Below are 24,172 nucleotides of genomic sequence, written 5' to 3' on the forward strand. Positions count from 1 at the left end.
GACTGGCCAGTCACCAAAAGTAATAGCGGAGTTATTTGCAGACATTTTCGTCTCTCTTGCATCCAGTGACGCCACATTTAGCGACCTTCCTTCTTTGACAAGTCACAACACCATAACCGCTTCCTACGGTCCAGCCTGCCAGATGGACGAGGCAGATTTCACTCTTGAGGAGCTGCAACAAGCGCTGAGCCTCTCCAAACGCCGCACTGCTCTAGGTGAAGATAGTGTGTCTTATGAAGCATTGCGGAACGTTGATAAGAGTTTTCATGACCATATATTGGACGAGTATAATGAAGTATGGATAACCAGTGTAATCCCTGCTGAATGGAAATCGTCCGTCGTAATGCCAATTTTAAAGCCCGGGCGTCCTACAAGGCACCTAAGTCCTACCGGCCAATATCCCTAACTTAAAATGTCATCAAGTTAATGGAGCGAATGGTCTTGTTTTGCTTAGATGTCAGGCTAGAGGCGCTGAATATTTTCCCTGATGTCATGAGTGGCTTTCCTCGACGCCGTTTAGCTCTGGACAGCATATCAGACCTTGTCTCAGCGCTCGAATTTCCTAAAGAAAACAAGCATTCCTTCTACATGCTCTTCCTAGACATACAGCAAGCTTTCGATTTAGTTCCGCATAAGGCGATTATTATCGCGCTTGCAAACGCGGGAATTTCGCGTCGTCTGCACCACTTTGTGCATAATTTTCTGTCAGAGCTCCGGATCAAAGTGCGTGTCGAGGAGTAACTAGTGAATACCGAGATGTGAAGTGCGGTGTTCCACAGGGCAGCGTATTATCGCCGCTTTTGTTTAGTACCGTACTCGCCGCGCTTCCTAGTCGTTTGCCTCGGGACACTGACTTCCCTGTGAGCATAGCTGTCTACGCAGATGACATAGCTCTGTGGATAAGCGGCCCTTCGCACCATGGTCCGCGGCTTCGTGTAAGCTTGCAAAGAGCTCTAAACGCTACTTAGGAGTACTTGGGTGAAGTTGGCCTGCTCATATCACCTGCTAATTCGGCTGCAATAGCATATCACCCTAAAAAACGTGCTCGTCGAATAATGAGCCGACTGTATCTTGGCGAAACGCCTATAAATTGGGAGCGACAACACCGTTATTTGGTGTTAATTGTGGATGGTCGCATCTCTTGGCGTCCTGCTGTTAAATCTATACGACGCAAATCGCACTCCCTCCTTAAGTACGTGGCCGCCTTGACTGTTAGAGGTGCTGGCTGCGACCAAACAACGGCTCTCCAGGTCTACCAGTCATCTGTACTCTCAGGCATGCTGTGCGCATTACCAATTTGGAACATGCCACCTAGTTTGATGGCCCAACTGGAGCGAGATCATCGCGTTGCCCTTCGGCTAATGCTTGGATTACCTCGTGAGGCCCAATCTATTGCATTACTTACTGAAGCGCATCAGTTACCCCTGAGGCTGCAAGCAGATCAGAGAGCTCTGTATCGTATTGAGCGTCTGCATCGCGCATCGAATGGTCAATCGCTCCTTGATCGTCTCATTCACCGTCCGTTATCTCGCATGGGAAAAATGGCGGCATTATTTATGAATATCACTACCATTTCTGAACATGCTGCTTCAGATACGTCTCCGCCTCCAAAAGATATCACGAAACACGTATTCCCCATTTACCTCACCATCTCTGACAAGCACAAGAAGTCTGATATGCCTGTTTCAGCAATATTCCAATTGGCTCAGTCTCACATGTTCGAAAAGTTTCCAGATTATCTTAAAGTTTTCACAGATGCTTCTGTACACAACGACGATCAAGGCGCCTCTGCAGCTTTTTTCTGCCCTTCAACTCAAGTACGGCGTATCTTTCAAATACCTCATCCAACTTCGTCAACAATTGCGGAGGTAGCAGCGATTAATGTTGCACTGAAATACGCGCAAGAGGAGTTAATTACATCGAAGGTTGTCATCTTTACGGACTCCCGTGCTGCCCTTTGCAGGTTACAACGCAGTGAGCTTCATTGTCCAATTTTGCGCAGCATTACTGATTCTGTGAGCAAAATTACATCACGTGGGGTATCTTTCGTTGCTCAATGGATATCTTCACACGCAGGAATCGCCGGAAATGAAGAGGCTGATCGGCTCGCTTCAACTGGCGCTCATAACTGTGACTGCCCGGAAATGTTGTGCAAGCTTGATGACGCTCGTGTGCTGATTCGTCGCCACCTACTCAAGCAGCATCCAGACCAGCGCGTCCCAAATGGAACGTTCCCGCCCCGTGTTCGTGGTCGAGGCTTGCCTCGTCGCGCTAGAGCACAACTACTTAAGTTGAGGGTTGTTTGCGTGAACGTGCACGAACGTTTATACAGACAAGGACGTGTGGCAAGTCCATTGTGTACGTCTTGTGGCTGTTGCGAGAAACTTCAGCACCTTATATTTGAGTGTCCCGCTTTCAGCGCGCCGCGCATGTCGCTAGTGAGAGACTATCATCTCCTTGGCCTGCGGTGTGCAACACTCGAGGAATGTTTGTACCCCCGTGGTTGTGTGTCTAAATGTGATCAGGCCAATCGCGCCCGACTTACCTTTCTAGAGTTAACTAACTTAGGTTCACGTCTGTAGCGTCAACATTCAACATTCCGTTGTAGCGTGACCTTCAGTGACCGGTCCTACTGTGTGTGATCTGTCCTGTGTTCTACTTTAGTCTTTAGATTTGTTCTATTGCTCTTCCTTTCCTCTTTCCTCCCCTCCTTCCTATCTTCCATTTCTGTGTTGCTGTCACCTCCGTTCAGAAGAGTACGCAGGCGTTGTGCCCCTTCCTGTGGCAGTTGCCAGCCTGCTCCTCGCTTTCCCTTTCCTGTTAGCTGTGTATATGTGTTCAAAACACACAACAACAACAACAACAACAACAACAACAACAACAACAACAACAACAACAACAACAACAACAACAACAACAACAACAACAACAACAACAACAACAACAACAACAACAACAACAACAACAACAACAACAACAACAACAACAATAATAATAGTAATGTTGGGGCTCGCAGAAAACGTCTCGAACATCTCCCAGTACGAGCCATTAAATCAAATTAACTGCTCCAGGACGGCCGAGCTGTTTTTCGCAAACTGCATCACAAGTCTCGGTTCCGTGCAGTCAAAGCCAAAATTGCTTGAAATGCGTCGCAGGCTGTCAGACGAAGTTTCTCAAGTTGCCGTAGCCCAGTAGTGCAGCGGTGTCGTGTTGAAGTGCAGAAGGAACGCAAGAATACGCTGGGAGCCAAACCAGGCTATACATAAAGAAAGAAAGAAATAAAGAGAGAGACGGTTCGCCGAGCGGACAACAGGCGAACGTAACATGAGCAGCCGGCCCCGTCCGCTTCGGTGGCGTGTCTGACCAGTCTGGCACCTGGCGCATGCATCTGCCGCGCCTCGCGCGCCGTTAGCTTATTGGCAGGTAACGCAAAAAAATGAAATAAGTTGCGAAGTATAACTTCATTTATACGCGCAGCTATTTAGTTTAAGCGGGAAAGAACAAAATTAAAAGCAAAGATAATGTCTGTTAACTTCGAACTCTTTTTACCGATGCTCGCGGCAGCTATAGCGGAAGCTTTAATACTAGCGTGACGTATTTCCTGCTGCCAGTTTTCACCGAGTGTCCCTTCTTGTTGGCTGATCTTTCCCCGTGGTCCGGAGTGGCAGCGGGCGCGCACTATGCAGCGGGAGATGCGGCCCACCGAGGACGACGTCGAGCTTCGGCTCGCAGCCGTCGAAGCAGCCGGCGGCGCAGCGCTGTACGCCGACAGGCCGTCGACCTGCAGCGAGGCGGCGAGTGCTGCCCGCCCACCGCGAAGGGAGGAGCTCTTCTGCATCGAGTCTGGCGTTCAGGTAGGATGTGGTGTAAACCCCGTGCAAGCGATATTGCGCGCGACGAGCGACGCGACGGAGATGGCTGTCGCGTTCGCTCGTCGCTTACAAGTCGCACCCCATGCATGCGGGCGACGACTTTGAGCGACGTCTTCCGGGTGTTGCCGGCATGAGGGAAGCAAATACGCGCCGAAACTGCCGTGACGCGAGCCGTATTAATTGAAGTTGATGGGTTTTACTGTAAAGAGCAGCATAAAAAAGTTTCTGAAGGTCTTGCAGTAGGTTCTTATCCTTGCACGCATGAAAATTTAGTCGTTTGCTCATTCCGTGCGGCAGTCGATAGTACTTGACTCTAATGTACACCCAGTTCCGGCTTCGCGCTATTGGCTAGTCGCTCGTAGCACTTCCGGGCAACGAGCGACAAACTCTAGCTTTCCAGAACGGAGCGACCGAGCGACAAGAACGAGTGACCTGTTCGTGCGACGGCCCGCTTCGTCGCTCAAAGCCGTCGCGCACAAGATCGCTCTCACTGGGTTTGGGCTCGAAACGGGCGTTTGAAATGAAGGCCGTGGCTTTGATTGCAAATACGAATTAAGAGGAAGCTTTCGCTCCGGCCCAGGGGACTCATATCTGAATACATAGGGAAGGATAAACAATTTTACTCGGCAACCACTGCATCAAATTTGATTAGGCTTCTTACATTTAAAAGAAAAACTTAAAATATAGTGACTGTTGGCAGTAGATTTTTTATTTAGGCCAGCAATTTTAATTAGAAAATGTTGAAAATTACAAATTTTCAGAAAATGAAATTATGAAGCTTACAGCTCTGTAACTCGGCAATAAGAAAGGGTATCACAATTCCTTAAATTGGATCTGATAGTACATCTGAAGCGGACGAAAATTGATATGTTATACATGGCTATTCAATAGACTACTAAAATGTGAGCGCAGCTTTTGCGATACTCTAGTAAACAATGCAACAAATTCACTTAATTCATTCATCAGATTTGTTCACTTGATTCTCTAACGGATGCAGTTTACAGAACTGCGATATCTGTTGTTGTTGCAGAGCTACAAATTTGTAAACTTTGTGCTTCTGTTTCTTTTCAAACTTACCATTTTTCGAAAATTCCGTTAAAAAAATTCAGGTCTTATATCGAAATTCCGGTTCCAATAGTCAATGGACTTAAGCTTTTTCTATGAAATGCAACATGCCTTTAAAATCGGCCCAGTGGTTGTCTCAAAAACCGTTTCTTCGTTTTATATGAATTTTAATAAGCGGCATCTCAAGCAAAAAAAAAAGAAGAGGAGCCCGCGGCGCAAGATAGGGCCGATGCCCATGGCCGGTTACATAGCCGACGGCCCGATCTCGGCCAGATCTGGATCGGGCCGCGCTTGGTTTTCGCAAATGGCCGGCCCGTTTGCCGACCACCGGCAGGCGGTCGGCAGACGGCACCGGGCCGACGTCATCACCGCTGGTTATATCATCGTGGCCACGTTTGGCCGACGCATGGGCCGGCGACTTCCCCACGATGGCAACAGCACGGCTTGTCCGCAGCCAGCATTCCCTTGCCGGTATTCATACTTAATTTTTTTTTCTTTCAGACACGTATATCGGGTGCTGCTTCTTATGAGCGTGAATTGCTGGGCCAGTTGGTTCATGTTAAAAGCAAAAAAAAAAAAACAGCGAAAACAGCAGGACCAGAACGAGGCACACACACACACAGCCGCCGGACTTGCAACTGATTTACTGAAACATCGAACCTGTTTAAACGCCGCTTTTCCTGCGCAAACGCACAGGCAGAAGAGACCATTCAGACACGTTGAAGATGTCAAAGAAATCTTGATAAAAAACGCCACTCTTTCTCTGTGATAAGCACAGATGGGTCGCTTATGCAAGTCCGCTCGTTTTTTTCGATATGAAACGCTTCAAGCAGTTCGCGCTTTGACTTCCCCCTGTCGACGATGCTAGTGCATTGAAACGACGGCATGCAGCAGCTACAATCTTTCGCATGCGAAGCCAGGTTGCTCCCAGTGCCCGACCGCTGCGTGTAGACGTGTTCTCTGAGGCGCGCGCGCGTGTGTGTGTGCTTCCTTCTGGTCCTGCGTCTTGGTTATCGCAGTTTTTTTTTTCGCTTTAAGCTTCTTATGTGGATTTTTTTTAAGTACCCCTTGTCGCAGATACAGGGATATTCAGCTTCTTCAACTGGCTTACCTTAACTGCATGGTGGACATTACATTCTGGATAAGTCGCGAGTGCAGGAGCATTTTATCGAAAAGATCGAGCTAATTATCTTTTTCATTAATAACTTTGTGGCACATTATATGGCGGAATTAGAGCCCGTCGACATGCAGGACCTATTCAGTTGGAGCCAATTTTGTAACCGGAACCAATTTCGAGATATAGGAAGTCAGTCAACGAAATCTGTCGGTCTGCCAATTACTTCCATCGTGCATTGCATATATTCGCAGTGCAGCAAGAAAATAGCTATGAAAAAAAATTATGGGGTTTTACGTGCCAAAATCATTAAGGCACGCCGTAGTGGGGGAACTCCGGAATAATATGGACCACCTGGGGTTCTTAAACGTACACCTAAATATAAGCACACAGGTGTCTTCGCATTTTGCCCCTATGGAAATGCGGCCGCTGTGGCCGGGACTCGATCCCGGGACTTCGTGCTTAGCAGCCTAACACCATAGGCCAGCTAAAAATACCTGGTAGCGAAGCTTCCATAAGAGCCCTTACGTTCAAAACATGGCGGTTCATGGGGCTTAGCGCTGACCATCTGTATGTGGAGGGAACACTTCCGGTGGAAAAAAACAAAACAATGTGACGCCATATCCGTTGAGAGCAAAAACGACGTCATTTTGTTCCCAAAGGCGCGAAATTTGTTTTGGCGGCCTGCTATTAGAGCTGTATATTCAAATGCCCCGCCATTCGACTTGATGGGCGTGTCGAGCTTTCAGGGCGGAAAGCGATGCTGGAAAAAATCAGCCGTATGGGTGTCAAAATCGTACCCCTGCACAGAACACATTATTTGGAGGCCGACGAAAGCCCTAGGTGTTGAGTGCTGGCCCTATTGTCGGACGCCAAGCCTGTCGGCCAGCGCAGTCCCACGAAGAGAACTAAACAGTTATCTGTCGGTCGTAACTCACTACCTTTGAATGAACAGGCTAAGAATCGATGAAGATATCCGCGTCGCCAAATTCAGACAAACGCCGGCGAGCACAGCAGCACGACGTGTCAGGGGGAGGGGGTGTATTGTAACAGGTCAACATTACGAGCGCACCTTTCTGCACACTTCAAGAGCTACATTGTATTGCATGTGATATCGGTATAGCGGCGTCAACGCCCTCTCTTGCGATGGGCGCTGACGAAAGCTATTTGTTTATAATAAAATATGGTAGAGTTGTCTTTTCTTTACTCGTCACGTATATGTGAAATTGATGGGTGTTTTATTTTCAATCAACGAATCTAACTGGGTCTCGGGGGGGGGGGGTGCTTTAATTAAGAACCACTTTTTTTCTTCCTCAATGTTTGTTCCCTCCTAACATAGTCGCGCTTCAATCGCTGCTCCCATAACCGCCCTTGCTGATGTTAGTGACAATTTTTTCTGACCCGCTTTTCGCCCGAAGCTTCGCGACCTTTTGGATTGACCTTGCCATAGCCACTAATCAACCACGACGGGGTAGCTATGGCGCCAAGGCATTTTGCCGCACACTTTGACGCATATCTTTAAACAGGTACTATTTACGAAACTAGTTCAGCTGAATAGGCCATTTTCACCAATGCAACATGTGAACTAGAGTTATTAACTAAAAAGGTAATTGACAAAATCGTGTCAATTACCAACCTCTGCAGTACTACTCTTTTAGAAAGTATTGTCCGCCTGTTAAATGTAACCCAGATGAAGAAGCGGAATGCTGGTACCTGCAACAGAAATGCAAAAAATAGTTCGACATAAGAAGTGACATTCTGTATAATTCGTTATTCAAATCGTGCGCGCGTTTGCGTCTTAAAGCGCGCAATAGAAGGCGAGCGCTTTGTCGACAAATTAACACTACAGTTAACTTCTTGTCGAATTTTAGTGAAGTGCTAAGATACAAGCACAACAGAAATGGTAAAACTTAGTAGTTTGGTGGTTGGGTCAAACAAACAATATGAAATGACCAATGACAGTCTTGTATAGGTACTTGGAAATGTCCTTCCCTTAATTGCATGTGCCCATTCATCAGAGAACTGTGCAGCCAGGTCACTTGACTGCTTGATCACTTGACTATTCCCGTCCTGGCATCTCAAATAAAGTACTATGTAAGGTATTGAAGAGGGACATGTATAACTATTAAAGCGAAGCTTTCTACGTCTGACTGATTCGTCCGTGAGCGCCGAAAACGCACTGCAGGAAAGTCAACTTACACATCCACGCAGAACACTACAGTTTACGTTCGCAGTACCACGCTAGTGTCGACTGGCCGGCCTGTCAGAGCATAACTGCGCGAAGCGACGAGCTGAACTAGAGTAGCGCATGCGCACAAAGTTCACTGGAAGCGCAAGTTGCCTCTGCTTGGCATGACACCACCCCTGTCGCGATTAACTGAGCTTCCCTGGTTATCGGAGACAGCAAGTGCGCGTGGACACGGGCTCCTCTTAGGATCTGGAAAAAAAAATGTAAGCCCATTTCTTAATGAAAGATGGCTGAACGCCATGCTACCCAAATGAACTGCATATATCTGCATTGCATTACGCGGGTCACGCAATGCATTCCCGGCCGTCACCATTGGTAGGCCGCGGGTGCAGCGCACGGCAGACGAAGAGGCTGCCATACGCGAACGTAAGCCCGATCCCGTGTATAGGCAGCGGCATGCAAAAGCCATGTGGGAGACGCTTGTGAAGTGCAGATACCTACTGGTTTTGTGATCGTCAGCTTGCATGTACATCAGACCGAACATGTTCCGTTGTGACGCGGAAACGTTCCTGGCAGAAAGGATGTAGACCTTGAAGCCACATAGTACGCCGATCCTCGTGTGCGCTGACTTTAACATCGATGTGGCGAAAGAGCACGGCAAATAGATCGAGAGCTTCATGTTAGATCGCTACTCGTTGAAACGGAAGACACTACAGAGACCCACGACGCCGCACCGTTCCTGCATTGATCTCGCGTTTGCAAGCAGACTGTGTCACGTTACAATGGCAGAGATGGGGGGAACTTCTTGCGTGCACCTGTGCTTACAGCGGGTACCCCGGACAATTTATCTAATCATGGATAGTGCCAAAGAGGAGTTCAAAATTTGGCAGTGGAACTGCAGGGGGTACTCCAATAAGAGGGCTCCTTTGCAGCAATATTTAAGGTCGCTACGTAACAAACCACAAGTAATAGCATTACAGGAAACCCTCGTCTCTGCCGCATCCCTCTCTGGTTATCGTGCCGTCTCCGTGCAGGCCGAAGGTCGGGGAGTGTGCACGTTAGTTGACAGGAGGCTTACACACTTGTCTCACGACCTGAAGCTGGCGAGTTGCAAGGTCGAATACGTCATGGCGGAGGTTCTGCTCAATGCGAGACAACGCAACCAGCGGAGAAACAGCGTGTTCATACTCAACATCTGCAGCAATCCTAGGGACTCGCAACAGCAGTTCAAAACGATACTCAAGAAGTCCGTCGACCTGGCCGGCACCCATCCCTTGGTCGTCGTCGGAGATTTCAACGCACCGTACGGCGTGTGGGGGTACGTCTACGACACGAGCAAGGGTCGGGGTCTGTGGCAGAACGCCAACGAAATGGACCTCACGCTCATCACGGACAAGGCGTTCCCCACCCGAATCGGCAACTCGGTTTGCCGGGACACCACCCCCGATCTGGCGTTCGTGAAGAACGTCGAGGGAGCCGAGTGGAGCAACACCGCAATAAATTTTGGTAGCGACCATTATGTGCTCGAGACTCGATTCGAAGTCACCCGAAGTAAATCCAGACAATTCACTGTCACGGACTGGGACCTTTTTCGCAAGCTCCGCGGCAACGACAGCGCACCCGTCCCAAAAGACCTGGAAGATTGGTGCGAGCGAATCAAGAGTGACGCCGAGTCATCCACTAAGAAGATCGTCAGCGACCTGGAGGTAGAAAAGATGGACAGTAGGCTGGCCCATCTGATCGAGGCCAAGCAGGCGCTGCTTCTGAGATGGAAAGGACAAAGGTTTAACCGAAGATTGAGGAAAAAGATCTCCGATCTTAACAAGGCCATCGAAGATCACTGTCGGACCCTCGGCAAGCAGCAATGGGACGAGGTCTGTGACTCGATCGACGGGCAGATGCGTAACGGCAAGTCCTGGGGAATGCTTAAACATCTCCTCGACGAGGGCAGCACCAGATCCAGTCAGAGACACACGCTCGCCAGAGCCCTTCACGAAGCTACCATCTCCTGTTCCGGGGACGAGCTGGTTGCCAAGCTCATGGAGAAATACCTTCCCATAAAGCATGGCGACGAGGAAGACCGGTTTCCCGACTACATCGGACCAGCCCGTCCGGAATTGGACGAAGACTTCACCGTGGGGGAAATTAGGCAAGCCATTTTCGCGCTCAAGGGGAAGTGTGCGCCAGGTGCCGACAGAATCACCAACAAGATGCTGCGGAACCTTGACGACGGTTCGATCGCATACCTCACCGAGAAGATCAATGAGACGTGGAAAAACGGCAGCGTCCCAGAGCAATGGAAGTGCGCCAACGTCGTCCTGATCCCCAAACCCGGCAAGGCTCCGAACGTGGACAACCTCCGACCGATCTCTCTCACCTCCTGCGTTGGGAAAGTGGCGGAGCACGTCGTCCTCAACAGACTAAACAGATATCTCGAAGAGAACAACATCTATACTCACAACATGATTGGCTTTCGTGCCGGCCTCTCGTCGCAGGACGCCATGAAGATGATCAAACATCACATCATCGATGGCAGTACCAGAGACACCAGGGCCCTGCTCGGACTCGACCTGGAGAAAGCGTTTGACAACGTTCTCCACGAATACATTCTGGCCTCCGTGGCAGACCTCAAGCTGGGCCCCAGACTATATAACTACGTCCGTTCGTTCCTGACGGGGAGGAAAGCGAGGCTGCGGACCGGCGACTTCGTCTCCGACGAGGTGCTCCTGGGCGCACGGGGCACGCCGCAAGGCTCGGTCATTTCGCCTGCTCTCTTCAACATCTGCATGATCGGTCTCTCGAGGAATCTGGCCCAAGTTGAAGGAATCAAACACACCATCTACGCAGACGACATCACCATCTGGTGCACCGGCGGTAGCGAAGGGCGAGTGGAAAGCGCCATGCAAGAGGCGGTAGACGTCACGGAGCAGTACCTGCTACCCACCGGACTCAGATGTTCCCCGACCAAATCTGAGCTTCTCCTTTATAGAAAAGAAAAAGGCCGCAGACCCAAGGGCTGGAAACCGGTCTCGGAAAGTGACATTCACCTGTTCACTCGGATTGGTGACCCGATACCCAGGGTCGACACCATCCGAGTCCTGGGTATGTTCATAGAATCACGCGGCGGCAACGGCACTGCGCTACGCAAGATAATTGCGAAAACCGACAATGCTTTTCGCCTCGTCCGAAGGGTCACGAACAGACATCGTGGCCTCAAGGAGGACAACCTGCTTCGGCTCATCAACGCCTTTGTGCTGTCACTTCACCTACACGGTGGCCATGCACAACTGGCTCAGAGCCGAGCGGGAAAAGCTTAATGCCCTGATTAGAAAATTCTTCAAGAGAGCCCTCGGGCTGCCCGTCAGAACGCATACAGAGGACCTCCTTCGGCTCGGCATACACAACACCATGGAGGAGATGGCCGAGGCTCAGGAACGGGCCCAGCTAACTCGGCTGTCCACCACGCCAGCCGGCAGGCGTATCCTCGAGGAGATCGTACACGCACCAACCAAGAACTTGGCTGAAGACACCCAAATCCCCAGAGAAATAGGGGAGAAGATCGTGGTCGCCCCTTTGCCCCGCAACGTTCATCCCGTTCGCAACGCAGGTCGTCGCAAGGCAAGAGCATTTAATATACTAAGGCAAATAAACAAAGACAATATCGCAGCAAGCTTCGTGGACGCAGCTGCATACCGAGACGGCAAGGCTTTTGCGGTTTCCGTCATTGACACGCTGGGCAAAGTCATCAACTGTGCTTCCGTCCGGACGACGAACCCAGAGGTGGCCGAGCAAGTGGCCATTGCACTCGCCATGCAAGACGGTCGGAGAGACAGGGTGTATAGCGATTCGAAAGCCGCCATCAGGGCATTCCAGAAAGGCCGGGTAGCCCGGCAGGTAGTTCAAATTCTGAAAGGCGCCAAACAGGGCAACACCTCCATGCACTCGATCCTTTGGTTCCCTGCACACGTCGGGGCGATTGAGGGGGTTCCTCTGAACCTCAACGAGTCTGCCCACGAGGCTGCGCGTGGCTTTACCGACCGCGCTGCCCTCGGATCGGGCGACTCTCTCCCCGGACACAGAGACGCTCCTCTCACACACAACAAAATCACGAAATTCTTTTACTTAGAGAGAAGGGTTTTCCCCCCGCCTCACTCCAAGCTAAGCAGGCCGCAGGCGGTCACACTAAGACTTCTGCAAACGAACTCGTACCCAAATCCGGCGTCCCTTAATAGCATATATCCAGAGATTTATCCAAATTGTTCTTGCGTGGCCTGTGGTGAGGTAGCTACGTTGCCTCATATGCTCTGGGAGTGCGGGTCGCTGGGCCCGAAGTTCACCAAGGAAGAGTGGGACGCGCTCCTGCGAAGTCCTGTCTTTGAGGATCAAATCCTGGCCGTCCAGCACGCCCGCGATCGGGCCGGCAGACTAGATCTGTCAGTCCCGTCGTGGGATTAGCCGGGTGCGCGTTTTATCGCGCTTTGCTGGACCGAATAAAAGTTGATTCACTCACTCACTATATATATATATATATATATATATATATATATATATATATATCTGTGGGTGCCCCGTGCACATCACGATGCACCCACAGATCTAAATATATACAAAATATCATGACAACGCTGATGGGAAACACTTGCCTAGAGTGTCCATATAATTGCTTTCACAATAAAAAATGGGTTAACCATTGGAAGCGGTAGGTGAAAGTTAGAGCCAACCTTCAGTAAATTCATATTTTTTATTGAACTGAAGTTTTTCTTCCTTCTTTCTATTATAATTGGCAGGCAGTGTGCACGTATCGCAGGCAAGAAGTTTGAAATTTGTAAGGTGTAAGGCCCAGTCCCATATTCATGTCTCATGGTAATGATATTTTGGAGTAGTAAATTGCTTATCTTGGCATAATCTTCGACTTTGGTGTCCCTTTAAATAGCTGACATCGCGTATCAGGAATACTACGGTCATATCGCATAAACGTACCCTAATTTGTATATGTTTAAAGGAAAAAAGAACTTGCGTAATTCACCACATAGAACTTAATGTAAACATTGAATTTAATTTCAGCTGTACATTTATTGGTGGAATCGTCATGAAATTGGATTCAAGATTTAGGGTACATTCAATCACCCCATAAGTACCCTTTGTTCAGTTATGAGCTGACAAGACACAATGACTCTTTTCCACAATATGCCTTGATGCATGAGCTCACATATGCCGAGGTGGTCATAACAAAACTAGAACAGTTAATTGGTATGCTTTGTTCTATTTACTCTTGTTGTTGGTTATACCGAATTTGCAGTTCCCAGTCTATGAAATAAAGGGGAACTGCAAATAGCTTATGACACTTAATGATCAGTATTGATAATAGGTAATGAGACATGGTAGAAAAACAGCGCTAAAAGCAAACTGAAGGAATAACACAAGGTGAGTGCTGACTGCCAACGATTGCTTTATTGTGCGTGCACAAATATTTAACTTGAAAAGGGAGGAGGGGTGGGGGACGGAAACAAGGTGGGGGGGGGGTGTCAACATACCAGTCGCGCATTGGTCTGAAGGTAAAAACTAACAAACATAATGATTAGTCAAGTAGATAGTATCTGTATTTTTTGTCGGTGAGTACGAATGAAAGGGAGCTGACGCATAACGGGCCTTTGCGCATCATCGTGAAGGCGTCAAAAATTTCACGTACTTCATTGTTTTGATATCGGCGTTGGACTTGAATGTCTGCAAGTACCGGCTTGCACCCGCAGTTAGTGCAGTGGATAGCGAGATTGCTCCCATTCTTGGGTGCGAGCCAGTACTTCCAGACATTGAGGTTCTGCGCCGATATCGAAAAATCGAGCACGTGAAATTTGGGAAACCTTCACGATGATGCGCAAAGGCCCGTTATTTGTCAGCTCCCCTTCCATCTTCCTCACCGACAAGAAATGCAGATATATCTATTTGTCCACTCATTGTTTATATTAGTCTTCACCTTCAGACCCATGCGCGACTGGTATGTTGACACCCCCTTTTTCCCTCCCTCATTTGCCCTCCCTCTTGAAGCTATATATTTGTGCTCGCACAATAAATCAATCGTTGGCAGTCAGCGTTTGTCTTGTGTTCTTCCTACTGTCCATGCTTCTAGCGATGTTTTTCTACCACGCCTGCATACCAGTGAGCTCGCCTTCAGACCCTTCAACGTAATCAAAATTTATGGGTTACATGAACTGTACATAGAAAATACGCAAAAACTCAAACAATCTAGAAATATTGCATCTGTATCCACATATTTTAGAAACAGTGCGAGATTGGACTGTGCTAGCAAATGTTTTGGTGGGGAAACATAAGTGTTCAAGAGCTCTCTTTGGTTTGACCCGCATCTCCTACATCTGTGGGACGCGCGCCGAGGTCTCACGAAGCGATGGAAGCGGCAGAAGTTCAATAGAAAATTGCGCTACAGAATATACCAAATCTCGAGAGCAGCCCAGGAATACGCAGACCAGCTAACCAGTGCTAACTGGCAAATGTTTTGTGGTAAGCTAAGGGGTACGCTGGGCACCGCGAAAACCTGGGCCATCCTTCGGTCACTAATAGATCCGAGAAACACGAAATCCCACAAAAATCGGCAGCTTCAAATATTCCTTCACCAATACGGAGGAGACGGAGACAGGTCATGAAGGACCTTGAACAAAGGTACCTCTCTTGGCTCTAAGCCAAGCTATCCGGACTATCCGTATAGCGAAAAAAGTGACCTGCTAGGCACTGACATAACTGTCCACGAAATTGAAGCCGCACTCGCAGAAATTCATAGGAACACGGCACCAGGTGAGGACGGGATACCGTATACTCTACTGCGAAATCTCCCGGATAAGGACCTGGAAACGCTCTGTGCTATGTAATCAGCCCTGGCACGCCGGCACTCTCCCTCTGGAATGGCGACGTGCCGAGATCACTTTCGTGCTCAAGCCCAGAAAACCCCTGTCGATCTAACGTTTACGACCAATTCCATTGGAAAGCTGCTTGAGTACATAATCCTAAAACTGCTTCAACCTTTCTTGGAGATGCAAAATTTCTTCTCCCACACACAGTTTGGATTTCGCCCCAATTTTTCCCCTCACGATGTTGTTCAGATAAGAGGATGTCGAGATGTTCTACTATCTCCTCAACCAACATATGTGCAGTGGGAGGCGATCCTCTGTCGCTTCAAGCCTCAGGTCTGGCTGGCACTGATACGAGCACGAGCGGTAGCGACAGCCATGGGGTCCTGGACTAAAGGCCCCAACCACATAAATCCTTTCACTTTATAATAAAGTTTCTTCTCTCTCTTTCTTTGGTGTTGTGCTGCTAGCATCTTGCAATGCAGGATACTAGATCTTAATCTTTTTCTGCTGTTGAAATGATGTTATTTTTTTGGTACGCCAATTGTGTGTCATGATGGTCACTTGTGTGCTTTTTTTTTGGCCACTTCTCTCTTGGTCCTGCTGAGACTTGTATTTATTTGTAGTAAATATACTATCAAGGCTTGGGGCTCGCAAGTGAAGATTAGGCAATTGCCAATCCTGCAGGTGTGCCAGGCTTGGTTCAATAGCATATGTTACTCCTTATAACCAGTTTAGCCAAAGTGAAATTTTATTTTTATTTTAGCTTCCTTCCCAATTCATGTCCGCTCCAGATTTTCTATGTCTCAGGTGGAGAAGCAGTTGAGGCACCACCTGAGTCCACAGATCTTCACGTGTACAGCTTTCTGGGCAGACAGGAAGCCATATTTCCTGATGATAATGCCCCACTTCCGCGGCTTCAAGTGGGCACATGGATTTACCCTTTGGTTCCGAAGCAGTTCCGGGTCCTGAGGACAGGCTATGGAGCCTATCTATTTCCCAACATTGATGCACCTTTGAAAGAATCTGGTAAGAAATTTCTAGCCAACTTTGCATGGTTTCTAGTCCTCCTTAGCGCAGCTGCATCACCGGGATAGGTGAATTTTTTAGCGCTGCAATGATGTAACTTGACAATGGAGGCTGCTTGGAAAATGTGTTGACGTTCTTTTGGTTATGCAGAGCTGGAGGAAGATTCATTTGATTGAAGTTTCCCATGGCTCCCTGTGACCATTTGCTATTTAAATGTTAGCACAAGTTGAGCACTTAGGCATTTGGGATCGGCTTTTTGTTAACTGTTTCTAGCGTAGTTTATTTTGTCTTGCATTTCTTCTGTGTGTGTGTCTTCTGTTCCCCCCCCCCCCCAATATTTTCTTTACCCTGAATTCTTATATTTATTACACCATACAAATGAAACGCGTTAAAAGGCTTTTTGTCTGTTCATGCACATCATATCTCCACTGTGAAGTTACATCTTTGCGACACTAAAAAAATCCTTCATGTTGCAACTAGCCCTGCATTCAGCCTTTGTTTACAGAGATAGGTGCTGACTGGTTTACCAAATTGTCTACTAGTCTTCAGCTTTTCATTGCAGTAAACAAGCTGCTTTTTACATAAGACTGTTGCTGCCCCAAATTGCAGTTGCTTTAACAAAGGGAACATCATGGGGCTTCTTCCGACTGAGCACCAGCATAACATGCTCTTAGAAATATGAAGGATGTTAATACGCGGTATCTCAATTTCGTTCTGCCAAAAAATACATCTTGAAAGGATACTATTTAAATGTTACTCCCACTACTGTTCAGTTGCAACTGCAGAAGAACAGATATCGTATTTCTGTCAATTGAAACAAATTTCATAAGGTTTGTTGTCTTGCCATGTGCTTTTATCAATCCTTCTTCGACATCCTTATGGCAGGATAAGCTTATTAGTTTTTGATGAATTTTGACTTCACCGAGTGTTGAATAATTGGGATATAGCACCAAGACGTTTATTCATAAAAGGCCCAGGAAAAACACTTCACAAAATGTTTCGTTTGAAGATTTGTCCAACTTTTAGAAAGCTCATGTGACTAAGTTCATGAAGTGCATTTCTAATTGCATCCAGTCTTATACTTGTAGGAAAACATTAAAGGTGCAATGTGCATATACATTCTTTCATCGGCAACTTTCTGTACATGTTCAAATATGTATACTTGAAAACCCACCCATGCGATAAACTATATAGGTGTGAGGCACATTGATATTTATTGACGGCGACTTGACATCAATAAGAGGCTGTAGTAAATGTAGCCACCAATTATGGGAAAGTCCAAGTATCTTCATTAGTTCAAGCTGCGTACCTCTATTGTTGATAAATGATCATTGTTTACACTATAACTTCTTTGACTTCCATTTTTGTTGCAACAGACTATACAAGCGGTAGAGAGTGCATATAAAATTGTTTGCGTCCATTGGTTTCTGCGCAGGGGCTTTTGTTGGAGTCCTGCTTCCTCCTGATCTGCCATACGAGATGATATCGCTTTTTGAGTCTCTCATGGAAGAGCTGACTGCTATGAAGATCGAGGCCCTGACTGACCAAAGCGTCCTCCCAGATTCTATTATGAGCCGGTTCCTTCGGTCTGCCTCCTTCAGCCAGCATGTGTCTGACAGCATGGTAGCAGGTGTGTGCCTCTGCCCACCTTAGTTTTGATTGCCTTCTTGTCATACCTGCTCTAAACCTGTCTTCCTAAAAATTTTTCTTTTTTTAATAATGAAGTGCTTTTAGCCATTCTTCTAACATGAGATACAGTTCAAGCTCAGTATAACGGAAACTCAATTTGGCACTATCCGCAGTATGCAACAAACTTTTCTTGCCTAATCTTAGCTTCTTTTAACCCAATGTATTGACTGTATACATGCTGTTGGGCTAGTTGGTTCATCATTCAAGCTTATATTAATTCAAATGCCCGTCTTGTCCTTCGGGTCCGTATCTTACTTTGCACTACTCTTAAGCTACGCTAAAGAAAGCGTCACTGCAAACAAAGGCCATATCTAGGGACTTAGGATCTCGCGCCGGCAGCCAGCAGTCAACAGACCGAGAAATCACCAGTCCTGAATGGTGCAGTGGTGCGTGTGCACAGCCCACATGCGTTAACATGTATTGCTGTCCTGTCTGCGTGAAAGTTTACGTGCTTGCGACGTTTGTCGCTGTACAGAGGCTACCTCGGAAGTTAATGCCGATGATTGTAACACGGCACGACCCACGACTGAGGCTCAGCGGCAAAGTGATGCTGACAGTCACTAGCGCAGCGGGTATTAAAGATCCTTATAGCATTAAATTGAAAGTATTTATGTTTAAAGAGGTAAAGATAATTCATTCTGTGGTGCTGGCTATACCTTAAAATTCTTTCCTGGTAGAAATTTCCGCATCTAATTATGAATATGTGTAATGGCTTTCTCGATGTATCGTTCTTCTAGCCAAAGCTCTAAAGGTTAGCTGGTTCAAGTGTCATGCACTTAATTCTTTTCTTACTAAGCTTCGTAGTGAAACAATTATTCTTGTATGCATAATAGGAAACTTCAATTGCTGTTCAACAATGCATAAATTCTCCAAATTTACAAAATAGCAGTGTGTTCTGTGTTAAATCTTTCAATAATAATAATAATAATAATAATAATAATAATAATAATAATAGTTGTTGTTGTTGTTGTTGTTGTTGTTGTTGTTGTTGTTGTTGTTGTTGTTGTTGTTGTTGTTGTTGTTGTTGTTGTTGTTGTTGTTGTTGTTGTTGTTTGAAAACCTACAAGCACACAAAGGAAACAGGGAGGGAGCAAGCTGACAACTGCCACCAAGAGGGGCACAACGCCTGCCTACTCTTTCGGGAGTAGAGAAGAGAAGGATATAGGAAATAAAATGACGGACAAGGACAAAAGAAAGTAGGAACACGGTAAAATGTCTATAAATCGTTCCATGACAATTGGTTTGCAGGTGCGTCACATTTTATGTTATTAGAAAACTTAGAGCTCAGGAAAGACACTGGACGGAGAAAAGGCACACACACCACACTTTCCTGTTTTGCATCCAGTGTCTTTCTTGCGCTCTAAGTTTTCTGATAATGCATTACGAACTAGTCCACCTATCCATCCTATTACATTTTGTTTTTCATCTTCACATATGTAGTTGTTTATCTTTATCGGATGACCACGTTTCGCCGCCCAACAAATGTTATCGCTCAGCGCAGGGCGCGCCTGCATGTGTCAGAACTTTCGAGAAAGTTATCGATGGTTCTATCCGCTGTCTGTTGTTACCGAACTTTGTGTAATCTGATTTTATGGCGTGACGCGAATGGTGTAGGCCTTTCTGGAAGACACGCGGGCACCAGCGATCACTCTGGAACCTTCGATGCCTGATGTATAAAAGCCGACGCGCTTGACCCGCTCTATCATATTTCGACGACCGCCGACTGTGTTCGCCACTATCGTTGTACATTAAGTGTACCCTGTTTTTATGGGCACAGGTTCGCCCAATAAAAGTTAGTTTTGTCTTTCACAGTATTGCTACTATGTTCTTTACCGCCACTAGCACATGACATCTGGTAGTAGTGCTTTGCATTCATGCACGGGACGCCCTCACGAAGCCGCGACCCAAGACCGAACGCGGAAGACAACACCAATGTCGCCAAGAACCAGCGAGGTAGCCGCAGACGGCAAGGACTGCCCCCGGGGCACAGACTTTTGCCCGAGACGATCAGAAAGATCGTCGCCAAGTCAACCCCAGCAGCCCCATCGCGCTGCAGCAGCCCAGGGAGCCTCCCACGTTCCGCGATTCAACATTCGAGGACCCGGAAAGCTGGCTTCAGACATATGAGATAGTCGCTGCATGTAACAGTTGGAACAGCGCCGACAAACTGCTACATGTCTTTTCCGCATTCGAAGACGCCACCACGACTTGGTTCGAGAACCGAGGAGCCACCTTGACGACGTGGGACCTGTTCCGAAGCGGCTTCCTGCAGACATTCACAAGCGTCGTACGCCGGGAACGAGCCCCAGCACTACTAGAAACCCGAGTGCAGCTGCCTAATGAGACCACCGCAAATTCACGGAGGACATGAGTTGTCTATTCCGCCACGCCAACCCGGAAATGTTTGAAGAAAGTCCACCTACTCATGCGTCGTGTGAAGGAACTTTTCGCCGGAATGATACGAAGCCCACCGAAGACCGTCGACGAGCATCGAGAAGACGCTCGAAATGTGGCACCGGCAATTCAACCGCCGCACAAACTCTACAAACTACGCCGGAGTTCAATCACTGGCCACCGACGATCTGCGCTAGACTATCAGAGCCGTCGTACGGGAAGAGCTGCAGAAGTTGTACTCAAGGTCGCAGCCTCAAGTGGCGTCAGTCACCGAAATCGTGAAAGAGGTTCAGCGATCGCTTGGAGTTCCTGAGGTTACCACAATCGTGGCAGCCCCAGCCGGAAGCGATGACCTACGCCGCCGTCGCCCACTGTCAAGGTACCCCTCCGCGACCGCGCCAAGGCCATGTAAAGCAGCGATTCTGTCGTTTAACGCCGCCGCCGCCAGCACACCGACCCATCGCAGCTACGCGATGAAGGCTGACATTTGGCGCGCGCCCGACCAACGCCCCTCTGCTACCATTGCGGGGAAGCAGGCCACATCTACGGCCGATGTCCTTACCATGAGATGGGACTACGAGGGTTCGCCATCAACGAGCCGCGCCCTCAGTAGGGTGAGCACCCACGTGACATCGCCGATTACGTGGCCGCCACTCAGTGGAGCCCTCGACGGTCATCCCGTTCACCATCACCATGCCACTACATGTCGCCGCAGCGCCGACCGTACACTGGCCCAGCCCGTGGCCGGTCCGTCAGCCCATGTGTGGAAAAATAAAACCAGCAACCGATGGAGATGGTTGCGGTTCGTCTAAATGACGAAGATCCTCCGCCGATGACGAAGACGCCGAAGATACTATCTAGACGACATAACGACATGCCGCCATCCCGACAAAGCCTGGAAGCAAAAAATGCACCGACCAAGGACCTGACGAGGCGACGTACCAGCCACGCGTCTACGTGACGCAGCCGTGATCCGACGCCAACACTTAACTGCAAAGCAAAACAAAGAGCCACCGTCCTCGACGTGTTGCTGGACTACCACGCAGTCACCGCATTACTAAACACAGGATCCGACCACTCCGTCATGAGTGGAGCCTTTCCCGCCAAGTTGAAGAAAGTTAAGAATGTGGCTGAAGGCCCCCAAATTCGGACCGCTGCAGGACACCTAATAACGCCGACGAGAATCTGCACCGCAAGAATTATAGTTCATGACCGGACCTACCCTGCCACCATCTATACCCTGCAACAGTGTTCACAATACGTCATTCTTGGCATGGACTTCCTGAACCAACACGGTGCAATCATCGACTTGAAGTCGAAGTCAATAACGCTGTCGGAAGATCAAGCGATACCGCCGGAGAGCTGTCGTAGTCACCACGCCTTGAGTGTGCTCGAAGATCAAGTGAGCATCCCGCCTCGCTCCAGCATAATTATTTCCGTGGGCAGCGGGACACCCGCAGACGTAGGTGTCATCGAGGGCGACCAACCTCTACTGTTCGACCGTGAAATTTCCGTTGCAAGAGGGATCGCTCGGCTCCAAGGAGGGAAAACTGAAGTGTTGCTGACAAACTTCAGCCAAGAGTTCAAGCACAAAAACAAGGGTACGACGATCGCGTACATCGAGGAAATTGTGGAAACCAGCAATGCGTTTGTCCTCACGGACCCTGGCCTCATCTACCTCGACGGCCATAGTTCCCGAACCATACTTAGACATAAATGCAAGTCGCCCCATGACTAAGCAGCAACACCTCAGAAATCTGCTCCGACGATAGAAAGACTGCTTTCCGAGGACATGGAGGATTCGACAAACACCAGTCGCAAAGCATCTCATAATAACCGAAGAGTGCGCTCGACCACTCCGCCAGAGCCCTTACCGAATTTCGACGTGAGAACGTGAAGCTATTAGGCATGAAGTCGACGAAATGCTGCGCGACATCATCCAGCCATAGAAAAGCCCGTGGGTATCTCCTGTAGTCTTGGTGAAGAAAAAAGACGGAACCCTACGTTTCTGCGTCGATTATCATCGACTCAACAAGATCACAAAGAAGTACGTATTCCCCCTCCCACGGATAGACGACGCATTGTATCGACTCTGCAACAATGAATACTTCTTGTCGATGGACCTGAAGTTTGGTTACTGGCAAGTAGAAGTCGACGAGAGAGATCGCGAAAAGGCCGCGTACATCACGCCAGGCGGCCTCTAAGAGTTCAAGGTTCAAGAGACTGCTCGGAGCATACAAAGTTCCAGCGCGTGATGGAAATGGTTTTAGCGGGATTGAAGTAGCAGACCTGTCTTGTTTACTTGGATGACGTCGTCGTCTTCGCCGGTAATTTCGACGATCACCTGAGGCGGTTTGCGACCGTGCTAGGGGCCATCAAGCCATCGGGGCTCACTCTGAAGCCGGAAAAGTGGTGCTTCGCTTACGATGAGCTCCTGTTCCTAGGCCACGTCTTCAGTAAATCTGGAATCCGACGCACAGAAGACAGCTGCCATCGCAAAGTTTACGCAGCCCATCGACAAGAATGCAGTGCGTCGATTCCTCGGCATATGTGCCTACTACAGGCGCTTTTTCAAGGCATTTTCACGCATCGCTGAGCCGCTGACACATTTAACTAAGTGTGATGTCGAATTCAAGGGGGAAACACCGCAGGCCGACGCATTTCAAGAAGTGAAATGGTGCATGCAGACATTTCCAGTACTTGCGCACTTCGACGAGGACGCCGATACCGAAATACACACTGACACCAGTAACCTAGGCATCCGTGTCGTCCTAGCCCAGAGGAAAGATGGACTTGAACGGGTGATAGCTTACGCTAGCCGGTCACTGTCAAAAGCGGAAGGCAATTATTCTACGAGCGAAAAGGAATGCCTCGCCATAATTCGGGCTAGAGCGAAATTCCGCCCTTACCTATGTAGGCAGGCCATTCAAGGTCGTCAGCGACCATCACGCGTTGTATTGGCTAGCGAACTTAAAAGGCCCTCCAGGACGGCTGGCATGGTGGAGCCTTAGACTGCAAGAATGACATCACTGAACCTACAAGTCCGGACGAAAACACTCCGATGCCGATTGCCTATCACGCGCCCTTATTGACCCGCCGCCGCGAGATGACGAGAAAGACGACGCCTTCCTTGGCATAATAAGCGCGGAAGTCTTCGCCGAACAACGAGGGGACCCGGAGCTAAAAGCCCTAGTCGAGTATTTGGAAGGGCACACCGACGTTGTCTCTAGGGCATTTAAGCATGCATTATCTTCGTTCACGCTTCAAAACAACCTACTCGTGAAGAATCTCACCAGTCTGCGCCAAGTACCTTCTTGTTCCCTCAGCACTGCGTCCAGCACGCCCTACATGACGATCCCAGCCGCTGGGCACGTCGCATTCTCCGGGACGCTATCGAGGATACAGGAAAAGTATTACTGGCTGCGCCTGACCACCGACGTCGCCCGTTACGTCAAGACATGCCGGGACTGTCAGTGAAACAAGACACCACTGACAAGGCCAGCGGTATTACTACAGCGGATCGAGCCTCCATGCCGACCATTTCAGCAAATCGGGATGGACTTGGGGCCCTTTCTGACGTCCACGACCGGAAATAAGTGGACCGCCATGGCGACGGATTACCTCACCTGCTTCGCTGAAACGAAAGCTCTGCCGAAAGGTAGTGCCGTCGAAGCGGCGAAATTCTTCGCCGAGAACGTCCTGCTGCGGCATGGCGCCCCAGAAATCCTCATCACCGATAGAGGAACGGCCTTTACATCGGAGCTCATCCAAGCCATTCTGCAATACAGCCAGACAAGCCACAGAAGGACAACTGCCTACCACTCGCAGACGAATGGTCTTACGGAGCGCCTGAATAAGATCCTCGCCGACATGCTAGCAATGTACGTCGACGTCGAACACAAGACATGGGGATGCCGTCCTGTCGCACGTAACCTTCGCTTACAACACGGCGGTGCTGGAA

At 48.6% G+C, this 24,172-nt stretch overlaps 1 protein-coding gene across 1 annotated transcript in view; it reads left to right on the forward strand.

Moving 5' to 3' along the window:
* The first annotated feature begins 3,680 nt into the window (after positions 1-3,680).
* Positions 3,681-24,172, forward strand: part of LOC142578463 (spartin-like) — a 34,882-nt gene continuing 14,390 nt past the window's right edge. Inside the window, exons 1-3 of the mRNA XM_075687846.1 lie at positions 3,681-3,854; positions 15,894-16,128; positions 17,564-17,758. Coding sequence (XP_075543961.1) covers positions 3,681-3,854; positions 15,894-16,128; positions 17,564-17,758 — 604 coding nt within the window. The remainder of the gene's footprint in view (positions 3,855-15,893; positions 16,129-17,563; positions 17,759-24,172) is intronic.

Source organism: Dermacentor variabilis, chromosome 4, assembly GCF_050947875.1.
Source record: "Dermacentor variabilis isolate Ectoservices chromosome 4, ASM5094787v1, whole genome shotgun sequence".
Lineage (NCBI taxonomy): Eukaryota > Metazoa > Arthropoda > Arachnida > Ixodida > Ixodidae > Dermacentor > Dermacentor variabilis.